The 14,620-nt window shown below is 33.2% G+C and overlaps 1 protein-coding gene across 7 annotated transcripts in view; it reads right to left on the bottom strand.

The window, feature by feature from the left end:
- CNOT2 (CCR4-NOT transcription complex, subunit 2) overlaps positions 1-14,620 on the bottom strand; it is a 104,053-nt gene that overhangs the window by 62,398 nt on the left and 27,035 nt on the right. For 4 of the 7 annotated variants that reach the window (XR_001137382.1, XM_012642054.1, XM_012642057.1 and 1 more), the window contains exon 2: positions 8,258-8,330. Coding sequence is in view for 5 of the 7 variants with exons in the window: in XM_012642054.1 (XP_012497508.1) it covers positions 8,258-8,330 (73 nt within the window). In the remaining 2 variants the exon portion in view is untranslated. Of the gene's footprint in view, positions 1-8,257; positions 8,401-14,620 lie in introns of all 7 variants that reach the window. The other 3 variants (XM_012642055.1, XM_012642058.1, XM_012642056.1) reach the window with 1 other exon arrangement.

Genomic DNA, 14,620 nt, shown 5'->3' with positions numbered 1-14,620 from the left:
AAAATGATAGCTTAACACACACAGAAGGAAACAAGACACCATACATAAGAACCAGCAGAAAATAAAAAACATTAGAACGATGTGTGGCAAATTCCAATTGTTGGATTCATCCCATACTGAATGCAAAAATGTATAAAATGATTAAAGAAATAAAAGAGAATATACTGGAATCCAGGTCTAAACAAACGAATGAATGATGCTACAAGTGTTCAATATGTGGGCACATAAGGTATAGACAAAAACATTAACAAACTTGATTGAATGAAGAGAAACAGAGCAGTACACCCGCCAATTGGTTAATATGCACTTTGTTCAAGCACATAAACAAGTAACTGGTATCATACTGACCACATTCTCTAACCAAAACGGAATTACACGAGAAATCAACAACAAAAGATAACTAGACAAATCTGGTAGATATGGAAAATTAAATTAAAAACACTTAAGATTAAAGAACAATATAACAAAACCTAAAAAGTAAAAGGAAAAGGAAAGCATTAAAGAGTATATTGATGGATGTAAAACAAAAATAAATTTTCAAAGTAACTAAATGAAGCTAAAATTTGATTCCCAGTAAAACTGACAAATCTCTATCTAGCAAGACTGGTAAAACAAAGGGAAAAGGGACATAGTAATCAACCTTAAAAATGAAAAAGGTGCTACAGAGAAAAAAATATATAAAAAAAATATGACCAATTTCTTTACTCTGATAAAATATATCTACAAAAAATCCTATATAAAACATTATATTTAATGGTGACAACTTTAAAATTGTCATTTCCAGATGTTTATTTATATGAACCCCCCAAAACCTACAGATAAACTATAAGAATAAAACAGCTTAGCAAGATTGATGGATACAAAAAAATCAATTTAAAAAGTCATCTGTATTTCAGTGTAACAGTAACACATATAAAATATTACCTTAAAAAATTTATAACCAAAAAAAGCAACAAAAAAGTACTTAGGCATAAATCAAACTGAAGATTTATAAGTCCATTATGAAAAAAAATATATAAAACTGAGAGAAAACCCAGAAGACCTCAATCTATGAATTCATGGACAGGAGTATCATAAATTTATCAATTCTTCCCCAAATAAAAATGAAGGCATGAAGACTTAATACAAAGCTTTAGTAGTTAAGAAAATAAAATATGATACTGATACAGACATAGACAAACACATCGTAGTAACAGAGAGATAACAAACAAACTCATGCACATAAGGAAACTTGATGGACAACAGAGCTAGTACTGCTGATTAGTTAAGGAAGGTAGGAAAAAAAAAATCAATACATGATGCTACTGATTATCTAAATATAGAGGCAAAGAAATTGGACTCCTAACACTATACAAAACAAACAATTTCAGATAGATTAAATGTAAACTGAAAGATCTAACTAAAAATCTTTTAAAAGTCTATAGAGGGAATATCTTTATTTGCTTAATTTCAATAGGAAAAGATGTTTCAAATACAACCTCAATAGATGGGGAAAAATTTAAATTTTGACATTATCAAATGTCAGATGAATATAAGCACTCCTGATGGGACTCAAAATTGGTACAAACACTCTCAAATATATTTCTACAAGACCTCTTGTGAATTTAATCTTCCTAAATTTTTAGAATATGGTTTGGTTCAGATAACCTCTCTACTTTCATAAAGTTCCCTCTGCTGTTTTCATGTAGTGTTTAAAATATGATGGCTTATTTTCTGGGATATCCTGCTCTGCCCCCTTCTATTTTTATCTGAACTTTCTCTTTCCAATGTCTCTATTCCTTTCATGCTTATTTTGATTCCTCTCCTCAGTGGAGTCCTAGAAGGTGCACTGGTGGGTCACTCTCAAGAATTCATAGAGCTAGGCTGTTCCAATCACCTTAGCCTTACAATGGGTTCCTTACACTCACCTAATGAAGTTGGCAAAATCTCTCCCAGTTTCAAACTGGCTAATTGTACTTACCAGTGCATACCTGTTGACTACTTTGAGTGCTTCTATTCTCAGAGCCATTAGACATCACAATGCTTCTCTTTACTTTTTAATGCACAAAAACTGACCAAATGTAGGTCTTTTTATTAGTTCTCACCTGGTTATATTTTGGGGTTCATGGGAACACTCTGTCACTGAGTTTTGTTACAAATGTTTTCATGGGTTTTAGTTTTGTTATCTAGCTATTCTATTTTTAGTGGGAATTCAGAAAGATAAAAAAACTAAGCTGCCACCACCAGTGCTATCATCCTAGAATCCAAGAAGGCCTAAGATTATATTTTAAAAATAGAACTTTGCTTGGGTCTATATTTTCTGATTCACAGCAATATCTGCACTAATGTTTTAACTTTCGATTTAATGATGAATACACTCCATGACTGAGGCAAATCACTTACATGTAAAGTATTTTTCTCAAATCGAACACTTAATATGTCATGTATAAAGCCTACAGCCTAAGTTCCCAAAATCATCTTAGGAAACACAGCAGCATCTACCGTATGGATATCACGGATACTACTACTATAAGTGACTTGGACCTAACTACATATGTAGCAGAATTTCTTTTGCCCTAGGGGCACTGTGGAAAAACTACCAAGACGCTAAAGGTGCCATAAACCAAGTGTCTTGGTGAAATCTGCTTTTTGGAAACAAATGTCACCTCATTCGACAATTTCACAAGATAAGGAAAAAGTATGAGAACATATAAGGGATTCAAAGAAGGGCTAACATTAAGCATTACACAGCAATGAGCCAAACAATAAGGAAGCTGGGAATTCATTTAATTTGATGTTCTTGGTTGGCCAGAGAAAAAGAAAAAAAGAGAAGCCACAAATGTCAAATAAAATGTCAAGTTTTACCTTTAAAAAAATTTAGATTATGGAGTCACAATGACTTTTGTTGTTGATAATGTGATCATGACATGAACAGAATCATCACATTCAAAAATGTAATGACAAGAGTAACCTCATTTTAGCAGTTGCATAAATGCAAGTGAAGGAAAAATAAAATGTCATCTATTTGAGGTTTTTCTATCCCCTTGTTTTATCTCCGGTTATTTGTTTAGGAGTTTCAAGAGCAAAGAAGAAAACACTCTGAACCAGTTTGTTGGTTTCAGGCATTTATTTTTTCAACTCGCTCTTTTATATGCTCACTCTTGTTTATTTTCACCTAATGCCAAACAGCAACAATGCTAAAAACCTCCATTTTTCTTCTCTGGGCACCAGATCTACCCTGACAAATCTTCAATTGTTATGTATTCATTTTTATAATATTCCTATTGATTTTATTTTATTAAGTGTTCTTTATATTCACTGTGTATCTTTAACATACTACATATAATAGGTTGATTCTAAAATGCTTTCCTGCTGGTGTTGTTTTTAATCATATTAGAACATATCAACAGAAAGTTACAAGCTAACTATATGATTCAAAATCACCATCAGTTGTAAGATGCATACTAACAGGAGACAGAGAATAATGTGTAACTTACAATAAAAGAAAAGGGGTCTTTCTTAATTTATTTATATTAATATTTATATTGTATTGCAGTATAAAAGAGAAATGATTTGTATACACTACTACTGTATAAAACTCTTACACACTAAATGGAAACACACCTACTAATGCGTTTGTTTCTGTTTCATAATTAGGTAACTTGTGTTTTAAATGCTTTGTATCATGCAGAAATCCCTTGGTGAACTGTCAGATCAGTTTTGAGTGTTTTAGCTGTATCTGAAAAATTGTTTAGAATCTTGAGTGGTCTGGAAATTTATTATTATTTTTCCTATTCAAAATAATGGAATACAGGACACCAACTTCCAAATATCGCCACACAACACATAAAGAAGGATGTGCCGTTATGTAAAACACACATATGTAATAAAACTATAAAAATAAAAAGAATGAAATACAAAATTCAAACTAGAGATTATTTCTGGGGAAAGGACAGAGGAAAGGATGGGACACGAAAATATCTCCATTAAGTACAATAAGCAAGCGCAGAAAAATACACATTTGTTAAAACGAAGACAACAAATCACATCTGCACTATGTAGTCACTAAGAAAGATCTGAAAAGATACACATCAAACTGTTAAGGGTAGAGTTCTGAAGATAAACTTTCACGTTGTATTTTATATTTCCATTTTTTTTAACATCTTTGCATTAAGCATCTACTACATCTGTGATTTAAAAAGTTAATAAAAAGGAAATAAAATATTTAATGGTGGGGTGGGGGAGGAAATAAAAATACAATTGCTGTTACAGTTCTCTGACATACTATATACTATATTCCACAAAGATAATACAACATTTTAGATTATGAGTCATTCTTCAGCGACATATGGACTGGGATGCATTAGATCCAGTTTATAGATAATATATTGAACTAGCCAGCATATGATGTGATCAATGTCCTCACATCGAAAGGTTCCACTCAAAGTAACATTTAAAAATTTCGGAACTATCAGTAGTATGTCACCTAGCACACTTCCCAATTTCTTCCTTTCCCTTCTCTCACTGTTTTATTTTATTTTACTGGAACAACAGGCATTGAACACCTATCTATGTATCAAGCACCACGCATGCTGGTGCTGGCAGTACCAAAATAAATAGATACAGTTCCAGTTTCCAAGAAGCTCATTACATAGAGCAGTACTACCTAATACAATTTTCTGCAATGATGGAAATGTTCTGTATCTGCATTGCTCAATATGGCAGTCATCAGCAGCATGTAGCTATTGAGCAGTTGTGGTTAATGTGACCAACAAACTAAAATTTTAATATTATTTAATTTAAATGAGTTTAAATTTAAATAGCCACTGTGGCTACTGTCTACAGTATTGGACAGCACAAGTATACACGAAGAGAAGGACAAATAAACAGACAACTACACTGTATTATGGTAAACACTAAACTTGAAATATGCAGAGAAGCTTATGAAAGGAAGGGAAATGAGCACTGAGCCCATTATAAAATGGCTTCTGGAAAAAGTGATACCTAATTCTTGAATCATGTAGAGAAAGGTGAGGCATTACATGAAAAGAATCAATGTTAGTAAAGGCTTCAAGGTGTAAAAATGTATGCATGGTAAGGAGATTAAAAGCAGTTTTGTACTACTAAACGGAAAAAACCCACTTAGGGAATAATAGGAGAGACACTAAAAGGTAAAAGCATGTAAGGGAGCCAGAATGTGGAAAGACTGCGTAAAGTTTAGGAGCCTGAACATACTACATATGAAGGGGAAAGCCACTGATCAGTTAAATTGGTAATTAAGATGGTTTAGATTTGTGCATGCTCATAGCTAGGATAAATCAGTGTAAATTAGAAGAAGATAAAATGCTCACAAAAAACTGAAGTTACACTGCCTTACAAAAAGCTTGACAATCTTTCCAAAAAGAATGAACTGTGAACCATTTAAATAAATTGTCTTACCTGAACTAATATATCAGTCTATCTTTGCAAATAAACTTCAACTACTATATTCAAACTCCAAAAGCCTAACTAGGCTTAAATTTATAGTAAGAAATAAAACACACAAAGCAGATAGCACTATAAAAATCAACACTTAAACCATGCCCATTTGAAAGTCACTATCTTTTAGCACAGAGCTGAGGGAATGCACCTTCCTAAATTCCTAAGGCTTTAATCGGGTCTACAAGGAAATGAGACTTGGAGAAATATTATTTTCTTATTAAATGCTGGGATGTTAGCCTATTATCAGGATGGTTAAATAAATATAAAACGTCAAATGCCCTCCAAAAGCAAAAACCCTCACGATAAATGAAAATGGTTATAAGCACGGATACAAAGAAATTCTACTTTATCCATGAAAAATAACAAAATTCCTCCAAAATAGAATTTTTAAAAATTCAAATTATTTTCATCTCAGAATATACAAACTTTTAGGGCTACCAGTATAAAAAAAATTTATTTTGGTAATTTAATATTCCTTGAATTTCCCATACATTCTTAATATATTCATCATAACACCGTAACAGAAAATTCTACTTCTAGACATGCACTTTTCAGAGGAAGCTTCAAAAAATAGCATTACAATCCAGACTTAAACAACTGTTTCCAAGGATATTTCAATACCCGTTAAGAATCAACTAAACAACAGGCCGGGCGTGGTGGCTCACACCTGTAATCCTAGCTTTCTGGGAGGCTGAGGCGGATGGATTGTTTGAGCTCAGGAGTTCGAAACCAGCCTGAGCAAGAGCAAGACCCCGTCTCTACTAAAATTAGAAAGAAATTAATCGGATAACTAAAAATATATAGAAAAAATTAGCCGGGCATGGTGGCGCATGCCTGTAGTCCCAGCTACTCGGGAGGCTGAGGCAGGAGGATAGCTTGAGCCCAGGAGTCTGAGGTTGCTGTGAGCTAGGATGACACGGCACTCTAGCCCAGGCAACACAGTGAGACTCTGTCTCAAAAAAAAAAAGAATCACTAAACAACAAAAGAGAAAAGGAAGACAGAAGGCATAAGTTCTAATGTTCCATAGCAGAGTAGGGTTACTATAGTTAACAATTTACTGTGTATTTCAAAACAGCTACAAGAGAGGACTTGAAATGCTCCCAATACATAGAAGTGCTAAATACTCGAGGTGATGTATACCCTAAATATCCTGACTTGATCATTACAAATTCTATGCATGTAACGAAATATCACATGCACCCCAGAAATATGTACAAATATTATGCATCAATTAAAAAAAGAAAATATTTTCAGGCAGCAAAACCCTAACCAAGAATTTATTTTCCAGGTAAGCTCAAAATCCTAGATTATTTGCAAATAATGTAACTGGAAAAAATGGAATATTTTTAGAGTAGAATGTGCAAGAATAAACAAATCTCTTCATGCATAAAACATAATTCTGGTTTATTCTTTTTAATATAAATTTTGGCATTCTCTACTAATATAGTTCCATGAGACAAATCCAAGAAGTGTGACCAATTAAAATCTTATATAAGTCAAGGTAGATGGAAGTGGTTGCGAGGTGGGAGGAGATATAGCCAAGTACAAATAATTAGCAAAGGCTATGTTGGTCAAGTCTATGAGGACAATTTAGAAAAAGGGTTACAAGGAGAACCGATTCCACACAGCCTCAGCTTACTCTGGCTTATTAAAAGCATAAAGATCTAGCAAGAAAACCCAGACATCAAATTAGGAGAAACTCTAGAAAGGTTAAGTACGATTTTATTTTTTATTAGTGACAGTGCCCAAACCAAAACCCAGACCTTATAATCAAAGGTTCTTTGCTATTATACACCACAAAGACTAATTTACAATTTTCTCTGCTGCTCACTTTCCCCATTTGAGGAAAGAAAGAATTAACTAGACTAAAACAAATGATTAGCAGATAGATGGTTAGTTAACCAAAGCTGCTGTTATCACACTAGTTGCCTTCATAACCTAGAGGAAAATGAAACTGGCGGGTGAAAAAGAGGTTGGACATTTATCTGTGCGGGAAGCCTAAAAGTTAACTTCTACTTGAGCTTTAAACAATTCTGTATTCTGGATCATTATATAATGTGTTGTTATCAAATGAATAAAGCAGGTTTCCTTTAAAAAATTAAATTCAAGTGTTATATTTGTTTTCTAAAATCACTGTCTAACAGCACTATCCTTAAAATTCGCCTTCTTTTTAAAGCTGAGAAAGAGATAGGAATGTTACATTTCAACCAACATTTCAGCATCCCTACACACAACATAAGGGATGGAAATTATTAATCAACTCGTTAAATGAGGAAACAAGAATATAGCATTTTAAGGACAGCAAACTAATGACAAATTCAACAGAATTTGGGTCTTTGAACATTCTGAGTTTCTCATTTCCATTTCTGCTATACTCTATCCACTTTTGTCTATGTTTCTGTGATACATAGTCTATTACCCAAAATATAGCCCTAGACTTCGGGTTTAGTCTTCCTGGAATAATATGTGCAAAAACAATCAACACTTTGTTTTATAAACTATTAGCTCTGAATCCAGCCATCAAGTCCTAAATTATATATCAGATAATCTAAGTTTTAATAAATATATCAGAAAATGTTTTGACACTAAAAGAATTTACATTATGAATGACTTATTTTGAAAAATGTTCCCAACTAGTTCAACTATCAAACCCAATACATACATTTAAAATTATAACCCAAAACTCTCAAGTTGAGGTGTATCCAATCTGCTGGTTCCAATTAAATACAACACATTAAAACACTTCAATGTAGCTACATGACCAATAGAGAAAAAGGAAAAAAAAAATGGTCTTACCTGGTAGTTTCTTTTCTCAGATAATGTATGTCCATCAGTCCTCACCATAGAGTCGTGTCCTTTCCTCACAGTACTGGAGGCAATCAAATAGAACTGTCACTCAAGGGTCGTGTCACAGGAAGGACCGCCCACCAGTTCTCCCTCTAGAGTAGAATTATCCAAAAGCCGTCAAAATTACTAACATGTAAGTACATGAACAGTAGCAAAAATATCCGATACACAGAAAACAAGAAAACAAAACCAAAAATTAATTGTTCTATACTCTAACCAATCTTCTTAACCATTTAGGGAGTGCTAGATTGGCAAACACACTTTATTGGAGACATTATTAAATATGAAAAATTCTTCCCTCCCACTTTTACTTTCTCCAATTAAGACTGCCTGCCAGACATCACACACAGGGAAGAAACTTACAGTGAATAAAAATGAAGTGGACAAAAAAGCTCACTCCCCCAACTGACACATTTTTTCTTTTAAATGAATTTTTTCTAGTCTCAAAAATACCCAATTAATTCAAACTCAGTCATTTAACTACAAATTCCCGCCCTCCAAATGCTTGTATATGGATAATAGTCAGGAATATAAGTTATTTACATAGCTACTGACTCATTCTAGTTATGAAGTTTATTCCCATGTCATAAAATGACATTATATATTTTTAACATGATTAATAGATGCAAACCTAACTCAACATTCTATTAAATTTTACCCCAATAAAGAGCAACAAATGTCAACTTTCATTGATGCCTTTGCCCTTCAGTCCTCCAACTTCATGCATATTCCAATAGAGAATTCATTTTTTTACGTTGGACGAAAAAATAATGGGGCTCATTTCTTAAACTAGACAGATAAATAACAAATCTAGAGCAATTATTTAATATCACAGGAAACATAAATTGTAAGGAGATAATAAAAACATCTAATTTATAATTCATAAGGAGAATCAGTATTATTAACACCAACGAACATTCATGCACACATTCATATTGATTACCTCCAAAAAGCAATCTATTAGTAAGGGCAGAAAATATTTTTTAAAAAAACAAGTCATTAAAAACTAATATTATTAGATTTAAGTTTTAAAAAGAATCCATATGACAAAAAATGTATACTTTGGCTCCTCTTTTGTAGATTTGACCACAAAGGTAGTAAGAGCTATATTTTTACTTAATTCTGACGATCTTACATTGTACATGTTTGGCTGCACTACTTCAAGATGTCTGGCTCTATGGCAAAACTGTAATTGCTCATTACCAAACTTATATATGCCTTTGGAATTACGTTTGTCTCTCTTAAAGGAGAAAGGGTTTTTAACCGTAAGTATATTTACTACTATAAACATAATTCTTATGATTTAGCAAGGAATTAGGTTATTCATAAGGAAAAATTAACAACTGAATTGGATGTTTAAGAAGTTAAATGACACACATTTGGCTTCAACTTAAATTTTCATGATTGTCACAAAAAGAGAGCAGTTATTTTATTATGCATCCCCTAAATAATAACTTTTAATATTGTTTTATAATATTAAGTTTTAAAATAGTGCCTACCTTACCATTTATGTATTCACGACTCTGAATTCAATGGACAAAATTTCAGTCACTGCTTATAGAATAAAAATTTTTTCCTTCTTAAATAAATTATGTTTAAATTAAAGTCCATGCATTACCTTCAAATTATACTAGTTCCATTAAAAGATATGTTAGGAATCTAAAATCAGGTAATTTTCCATATCTCAATGCTGTAAACATCTTTAACACAACCTAATTATACAAAAAAAGATAATTAGAACTAAATTTTAGATGCTAAATGATACCTTAACAATAAAAATTAATATTTAATCTGTCAATTTACCAGACAAAAGAAAAACCTTCACTTTGGAGAACTATGGATTTTAGTACAAAAGGAAACTTGTTATTCGTTTTGCTTCCGCCTTTCGGATAACTGGAAATATTTCACAGACTAGGGTTTCAATCCATAGCCACTATATATTCTAACCAATATGGGAGTTAAGATTCTATATTGAACTAAGGATCATTATCTCCTTCTAGTAAACAAAAGGGAAAAAGATTGAAGGCACTTTATCTTCTTCCAAGTAAACATGAAAAGTTAACATTTCCCACCACTATCTTCACTATATTAGATAAAAATGTTCAGTGATAAACTGTGTTAATAATCCTCACACTGGGAATCAATGGATGTACAATAAATCAAATTTTTTTAAGAGACAGAGTCTCACTCTGTCTCCCATGCAATGGTGCAATCATAGCTCACTGCAACCTCAAACCTCAAACCCTGGGGCTTTCCAAGTGCTGGGATTACAGGCCAAATAATATAAAATTAAATGTCTGGCATCCAATCAAAAATTGGCAGTCACACAAAGAAGCAGGAAATATAATCCATAACAAGGTGAAATATAATAAATGGAAATAAACCCAGCAATAATACAGATGATAGAATTATTAAGTAGACAAGGATGTTAAAATAGGTATTGTAAATATATCACATACATTCAAGAAGATAAAAAATGAACAAGATGATAATAATGCAAAGTATAAAAAAGACCCCAATTGGTTGCACAAAGGAGTTTATGGTGGCAGAAAAGTTCTGTTCCTTGCTTTTGGTGGTAGTTACATAACATATGATAAAATACCATAAAATGGTAGAGAAAAACATAAAAAAGTGAATGCATGCAAAAACTGGTGAAATCTGAGTTAGATTTGTAGTCTAATTAGGTATATTGTGCCAATCAATTTCTGGTTTCATTAATGCACTGTAGTTATGTATGATGATACTGATACGAAAAGCTAGGTGATGAGCATCTGGGACATTTCTGTAGTATTTTTGCAACTTCTTATGAGTTTATAATCACTTAAAAATTAAAAGAACTGATCTTTTAGAGAAAAACGTTCCATATGTGTAAAGAAAAATACATTGGCTAGGATTGACAACAGTTTAGATGCTGCAAAACAAAGTTTAATGAACTTGAAGAAGTGAGAAAAGGGATTAGAAAAGTGAACTGTAGGACAGTGAATTGTGAATTTTGAGACAGTATCAAGCAGGACAGTGAATGGTAAGACCATACCAACAAGACTAACATTAACCAACTAGTGTCCCAGGAAGAGTGGGGAGGATGAAAAAACAATGACCAGCCAGGTGTGGTGACTAATGCCTGTAATCTCAGCATTTTGTAGGCCAAGGTGGGAGTATTGCTTGAGCCCAGGAGTTTGAGACCACCCTGGGCAACACACTGAGACCGTGTCTCTTAAAAAAAAAAAAAAAAAATTAGCCAGGCATGGTATGGTGTACTTTTGCTACAGGAAAAGATCCAGACTCAAAAGCCTCCATATGGAATGATTCCATTAATATAACATTCTGGAAAAGGCAAAACTACAAAGACAAAAAACAGATCAATTACTCCTCTCTGACCTTAATTTCCTAAGCTGTAAAATGATATGACTGATTCAGATGAATTTTTTAAATGCATACAGCTCTAAAAACTTATATTTCAAATATTATGTGTCAAGGTAATCGACTCAGGAAAGCGAATGATTACAGCTGACGTTTCCCACATTTTCTTTTTTTCTCTCACTTCACCGCTCAATAGTATTTATATTTTGGAGGCTGGAAATGGTATCTAAAATAGCTATAAATTGATAGTCATTACCACACTCAACTTTAAGTAAAAAACCATGAATTTGGTCAGGTTAAGATAGTTGAACCAGTTGGACAGGCTTGTTTTTTTTTTTTTAAACAGAGTACACTATACTCTAGTTTAGTTACTAATTAGAACAAACTGTAAGATGTGACCGATTTCACTGGAGCTCAATAAAACCTGAAGTAAATGCACTTAGCCACTATCTTCAAAATTTTAAGGTTTCTGAAACTCTAGAACTATGTCAACCAACCTTTTCTTCTTACTAGGTAGGCCGCAGTCACAAAAATGTTTTCTTGCCCTTATCAACTAATTTTTAGCTTGATCATATGGATAAATGTTTTCAAAACTCTGAGTTGATGACTCATGGTATGTACAAGAAACACAAGCAGATGAAACAAAAATAAATAAAACTCAAGAATTTCAGTTTCATACCATATTTGGTCTGGGAAAACTGCCATATTAACCAAAAATAGTTTTTCTGAGTATTGCAGTAATACAAGTTTCACAGATTACAATTGACATGTAAAATGAAAAGTTGCCTCTATTTGTGAAGAAAAACAAAACTTAATCAACAATATTCTCTTGAAATCAATTTACTCTCTGGTTGTCATAATTCTAATGTTTATAACTTAATGTTGTGTATGTCTTCTACTTTCCATAGGGGTAGCTTTCCTAACACAACTACTTCCAACATGTCTGTGTAGTTCTCTGGCATATATTCCAAGGAGGATTCTAGGCATCTAATACATAAAATTTACTATAAAGTAGAAAATCAGCAGATCTGTCTTAAAGGCCCAGCATCTCAAGACACAGAAATTTTCTTCTACCAAGACTTAAAAGTCTCAAATAAAATGAAATACAATATAAAGCGAGTCCTGCTGAACTTAAATGACAAAAGTTTGAGAATTTCTGAACCACAGGCTTGAAAATTAAAAGTTCCTCCTTTGATTTAGGCTTAAATAAAACTGCAATCTAAAATTAAGACAATAAGGGATCTATCTAGTATTCCTGCTGCCTGAAACTTACATATACATATATTTATGCAAGTTGCTTAACCTCTGTGGGATTCAATTCCCTCACATTATATATGAAGATAATATCTGCATGGTCTAGTTCATGGTCTAGAGAAGCAGCAGCCAGTGAGGGAAATGAAAACTAAAGAGAGTACGGTAGATATTCCAAAAGCTTACTGGGATAAGTGGTTCAAGGAAGAGTGTAATCAATTGTTTCAAAGACTGTTAATTTAAAAAAAAAAAAAAAAGTTGAGAAGTAATCTTTGGATTTAGCAGCATGGAAGTTATTTGGCAATCTTCACAATAGGTTTGATGAAATGGTGGACATAAAAACACTAACTAGATTGACTTCACAAGAACAGAAAGAGAGGAAGTGAGACAAAATATAGGCATCTCTTTCAAGGAGTTTTGCCATTAAAGTGAGAAATGGTGAACAGACGGAAAAAAAGGTAAGAGTCGAGAGAAGCCTTTTCTAAGACTGGAAAAATGATGGCATAGAGGAAAAAGCTGATGATACAAAATGGAGAGGGGAGAAATTACTGGAATGATGACTTTAAGCAGATGTGGACAGAATCTCTAAGAGAAAATGGCAGCCTTAGACAAGCACAAGGATATATTATCAATGGAAACAGAAGAAAGATAGTTAATGGGAAGAGACTCAGGTGGATAGATACAGAACTTATGGAAGTTCACATCCAGTTGCTTCTGTTTTCTTAGTAAAGTAAGAAATGAGGTCATCATCTGAGAGTGAGGATATAGGAGGAGAAATGAGAGGTTTGAGGAGGGAAGAAAAGGTGTGAAATAGTCTTCTAAAAAAAGTAGGAGAATGAAGAGATTAGAAGAAACAGTAAGTAGAACTTCCAAGTAGCACCATGAACCCTTCCTTGTGAGGTTGGTGTTCTCCAGCCACGTGCAACTGTAGGGACAGTGAGATGGATTTAACCAAAGCCAGTGAGTATAATGAAGCATGAGAGATGCAAAAGGACTAAGGGGATAGACAAAGCAGTGATTATAATCATGGGTAAGAAAAGAAGTCAGAGTATCTCTAACTATTTGCCTACTAAGTACTAGCCATACTGGCTTTCTTTGTGTTTATCAAACACATCATGTCAGTTCTCAACTTAGGGCCTTTATATTTGCTGCTCCTTTTCAATGATAGTACCCAAAATCTTCAAATGCCAAGTTGCTTCTTGACATCAACATTTCTGCCCAACTATCTCTCTTCAGAGAGGCCTTCACTGAACACCCAACTATCTGAATTTTGTTCTCATCTGCTTGTTGTCTTTACCCCTTATAAACAGAGGAGCCTTGTCTATTATGCTTACCACTGTTATCTCAAGTACTTAAAATAGTGACACATAACAGATATACTTTATTGAATGAATCGCAAAAATTATACTAAACCTTTTACTAACTTTAATTTTGTGAAAATGTCATTTCCGTTAAAAGGACTGCAACAGAAGCAACCTGGCTAATAAAAACAAGACCAGCAACCAGAAAATTAATTTTAAAAGTTGGTTACTGCAAATCATAAGAGTATTGCTTGAGCCCAGGAGTTTGAGACCACCCTGGGCAACACACTGAGACCGTGTCTCTTAAAAAAAAAAAAAAAAAAATTAGCCAGGCATGGTATGGTGTACTTTTGCTACAGGAAAAGATCCAGACTCAAAAGCCTCCATATGGAATGATTCC

This window comes from Propithecus coquereli, unplaced genomic scaffold (genome assembly GCF_000956105.1).
Source record: "Propithecus coquereli isolate 6110/MARCELLA unplaced genomic scaffold, Pcoq_1.0 Scaffold172, whole genome shotgun sequence".
In the NCBI taxonomy this organism is placed as follows: Eukaryota; Metazoa; Chordata; class Mammalia; order Primates; family Indriidae; genus Propithecus; species Propithecus coquereli.
Note: the sequence above shows the minus strand (reverse complement) of the source record. Positions and strands in the feature narration are given on the sequence as shown.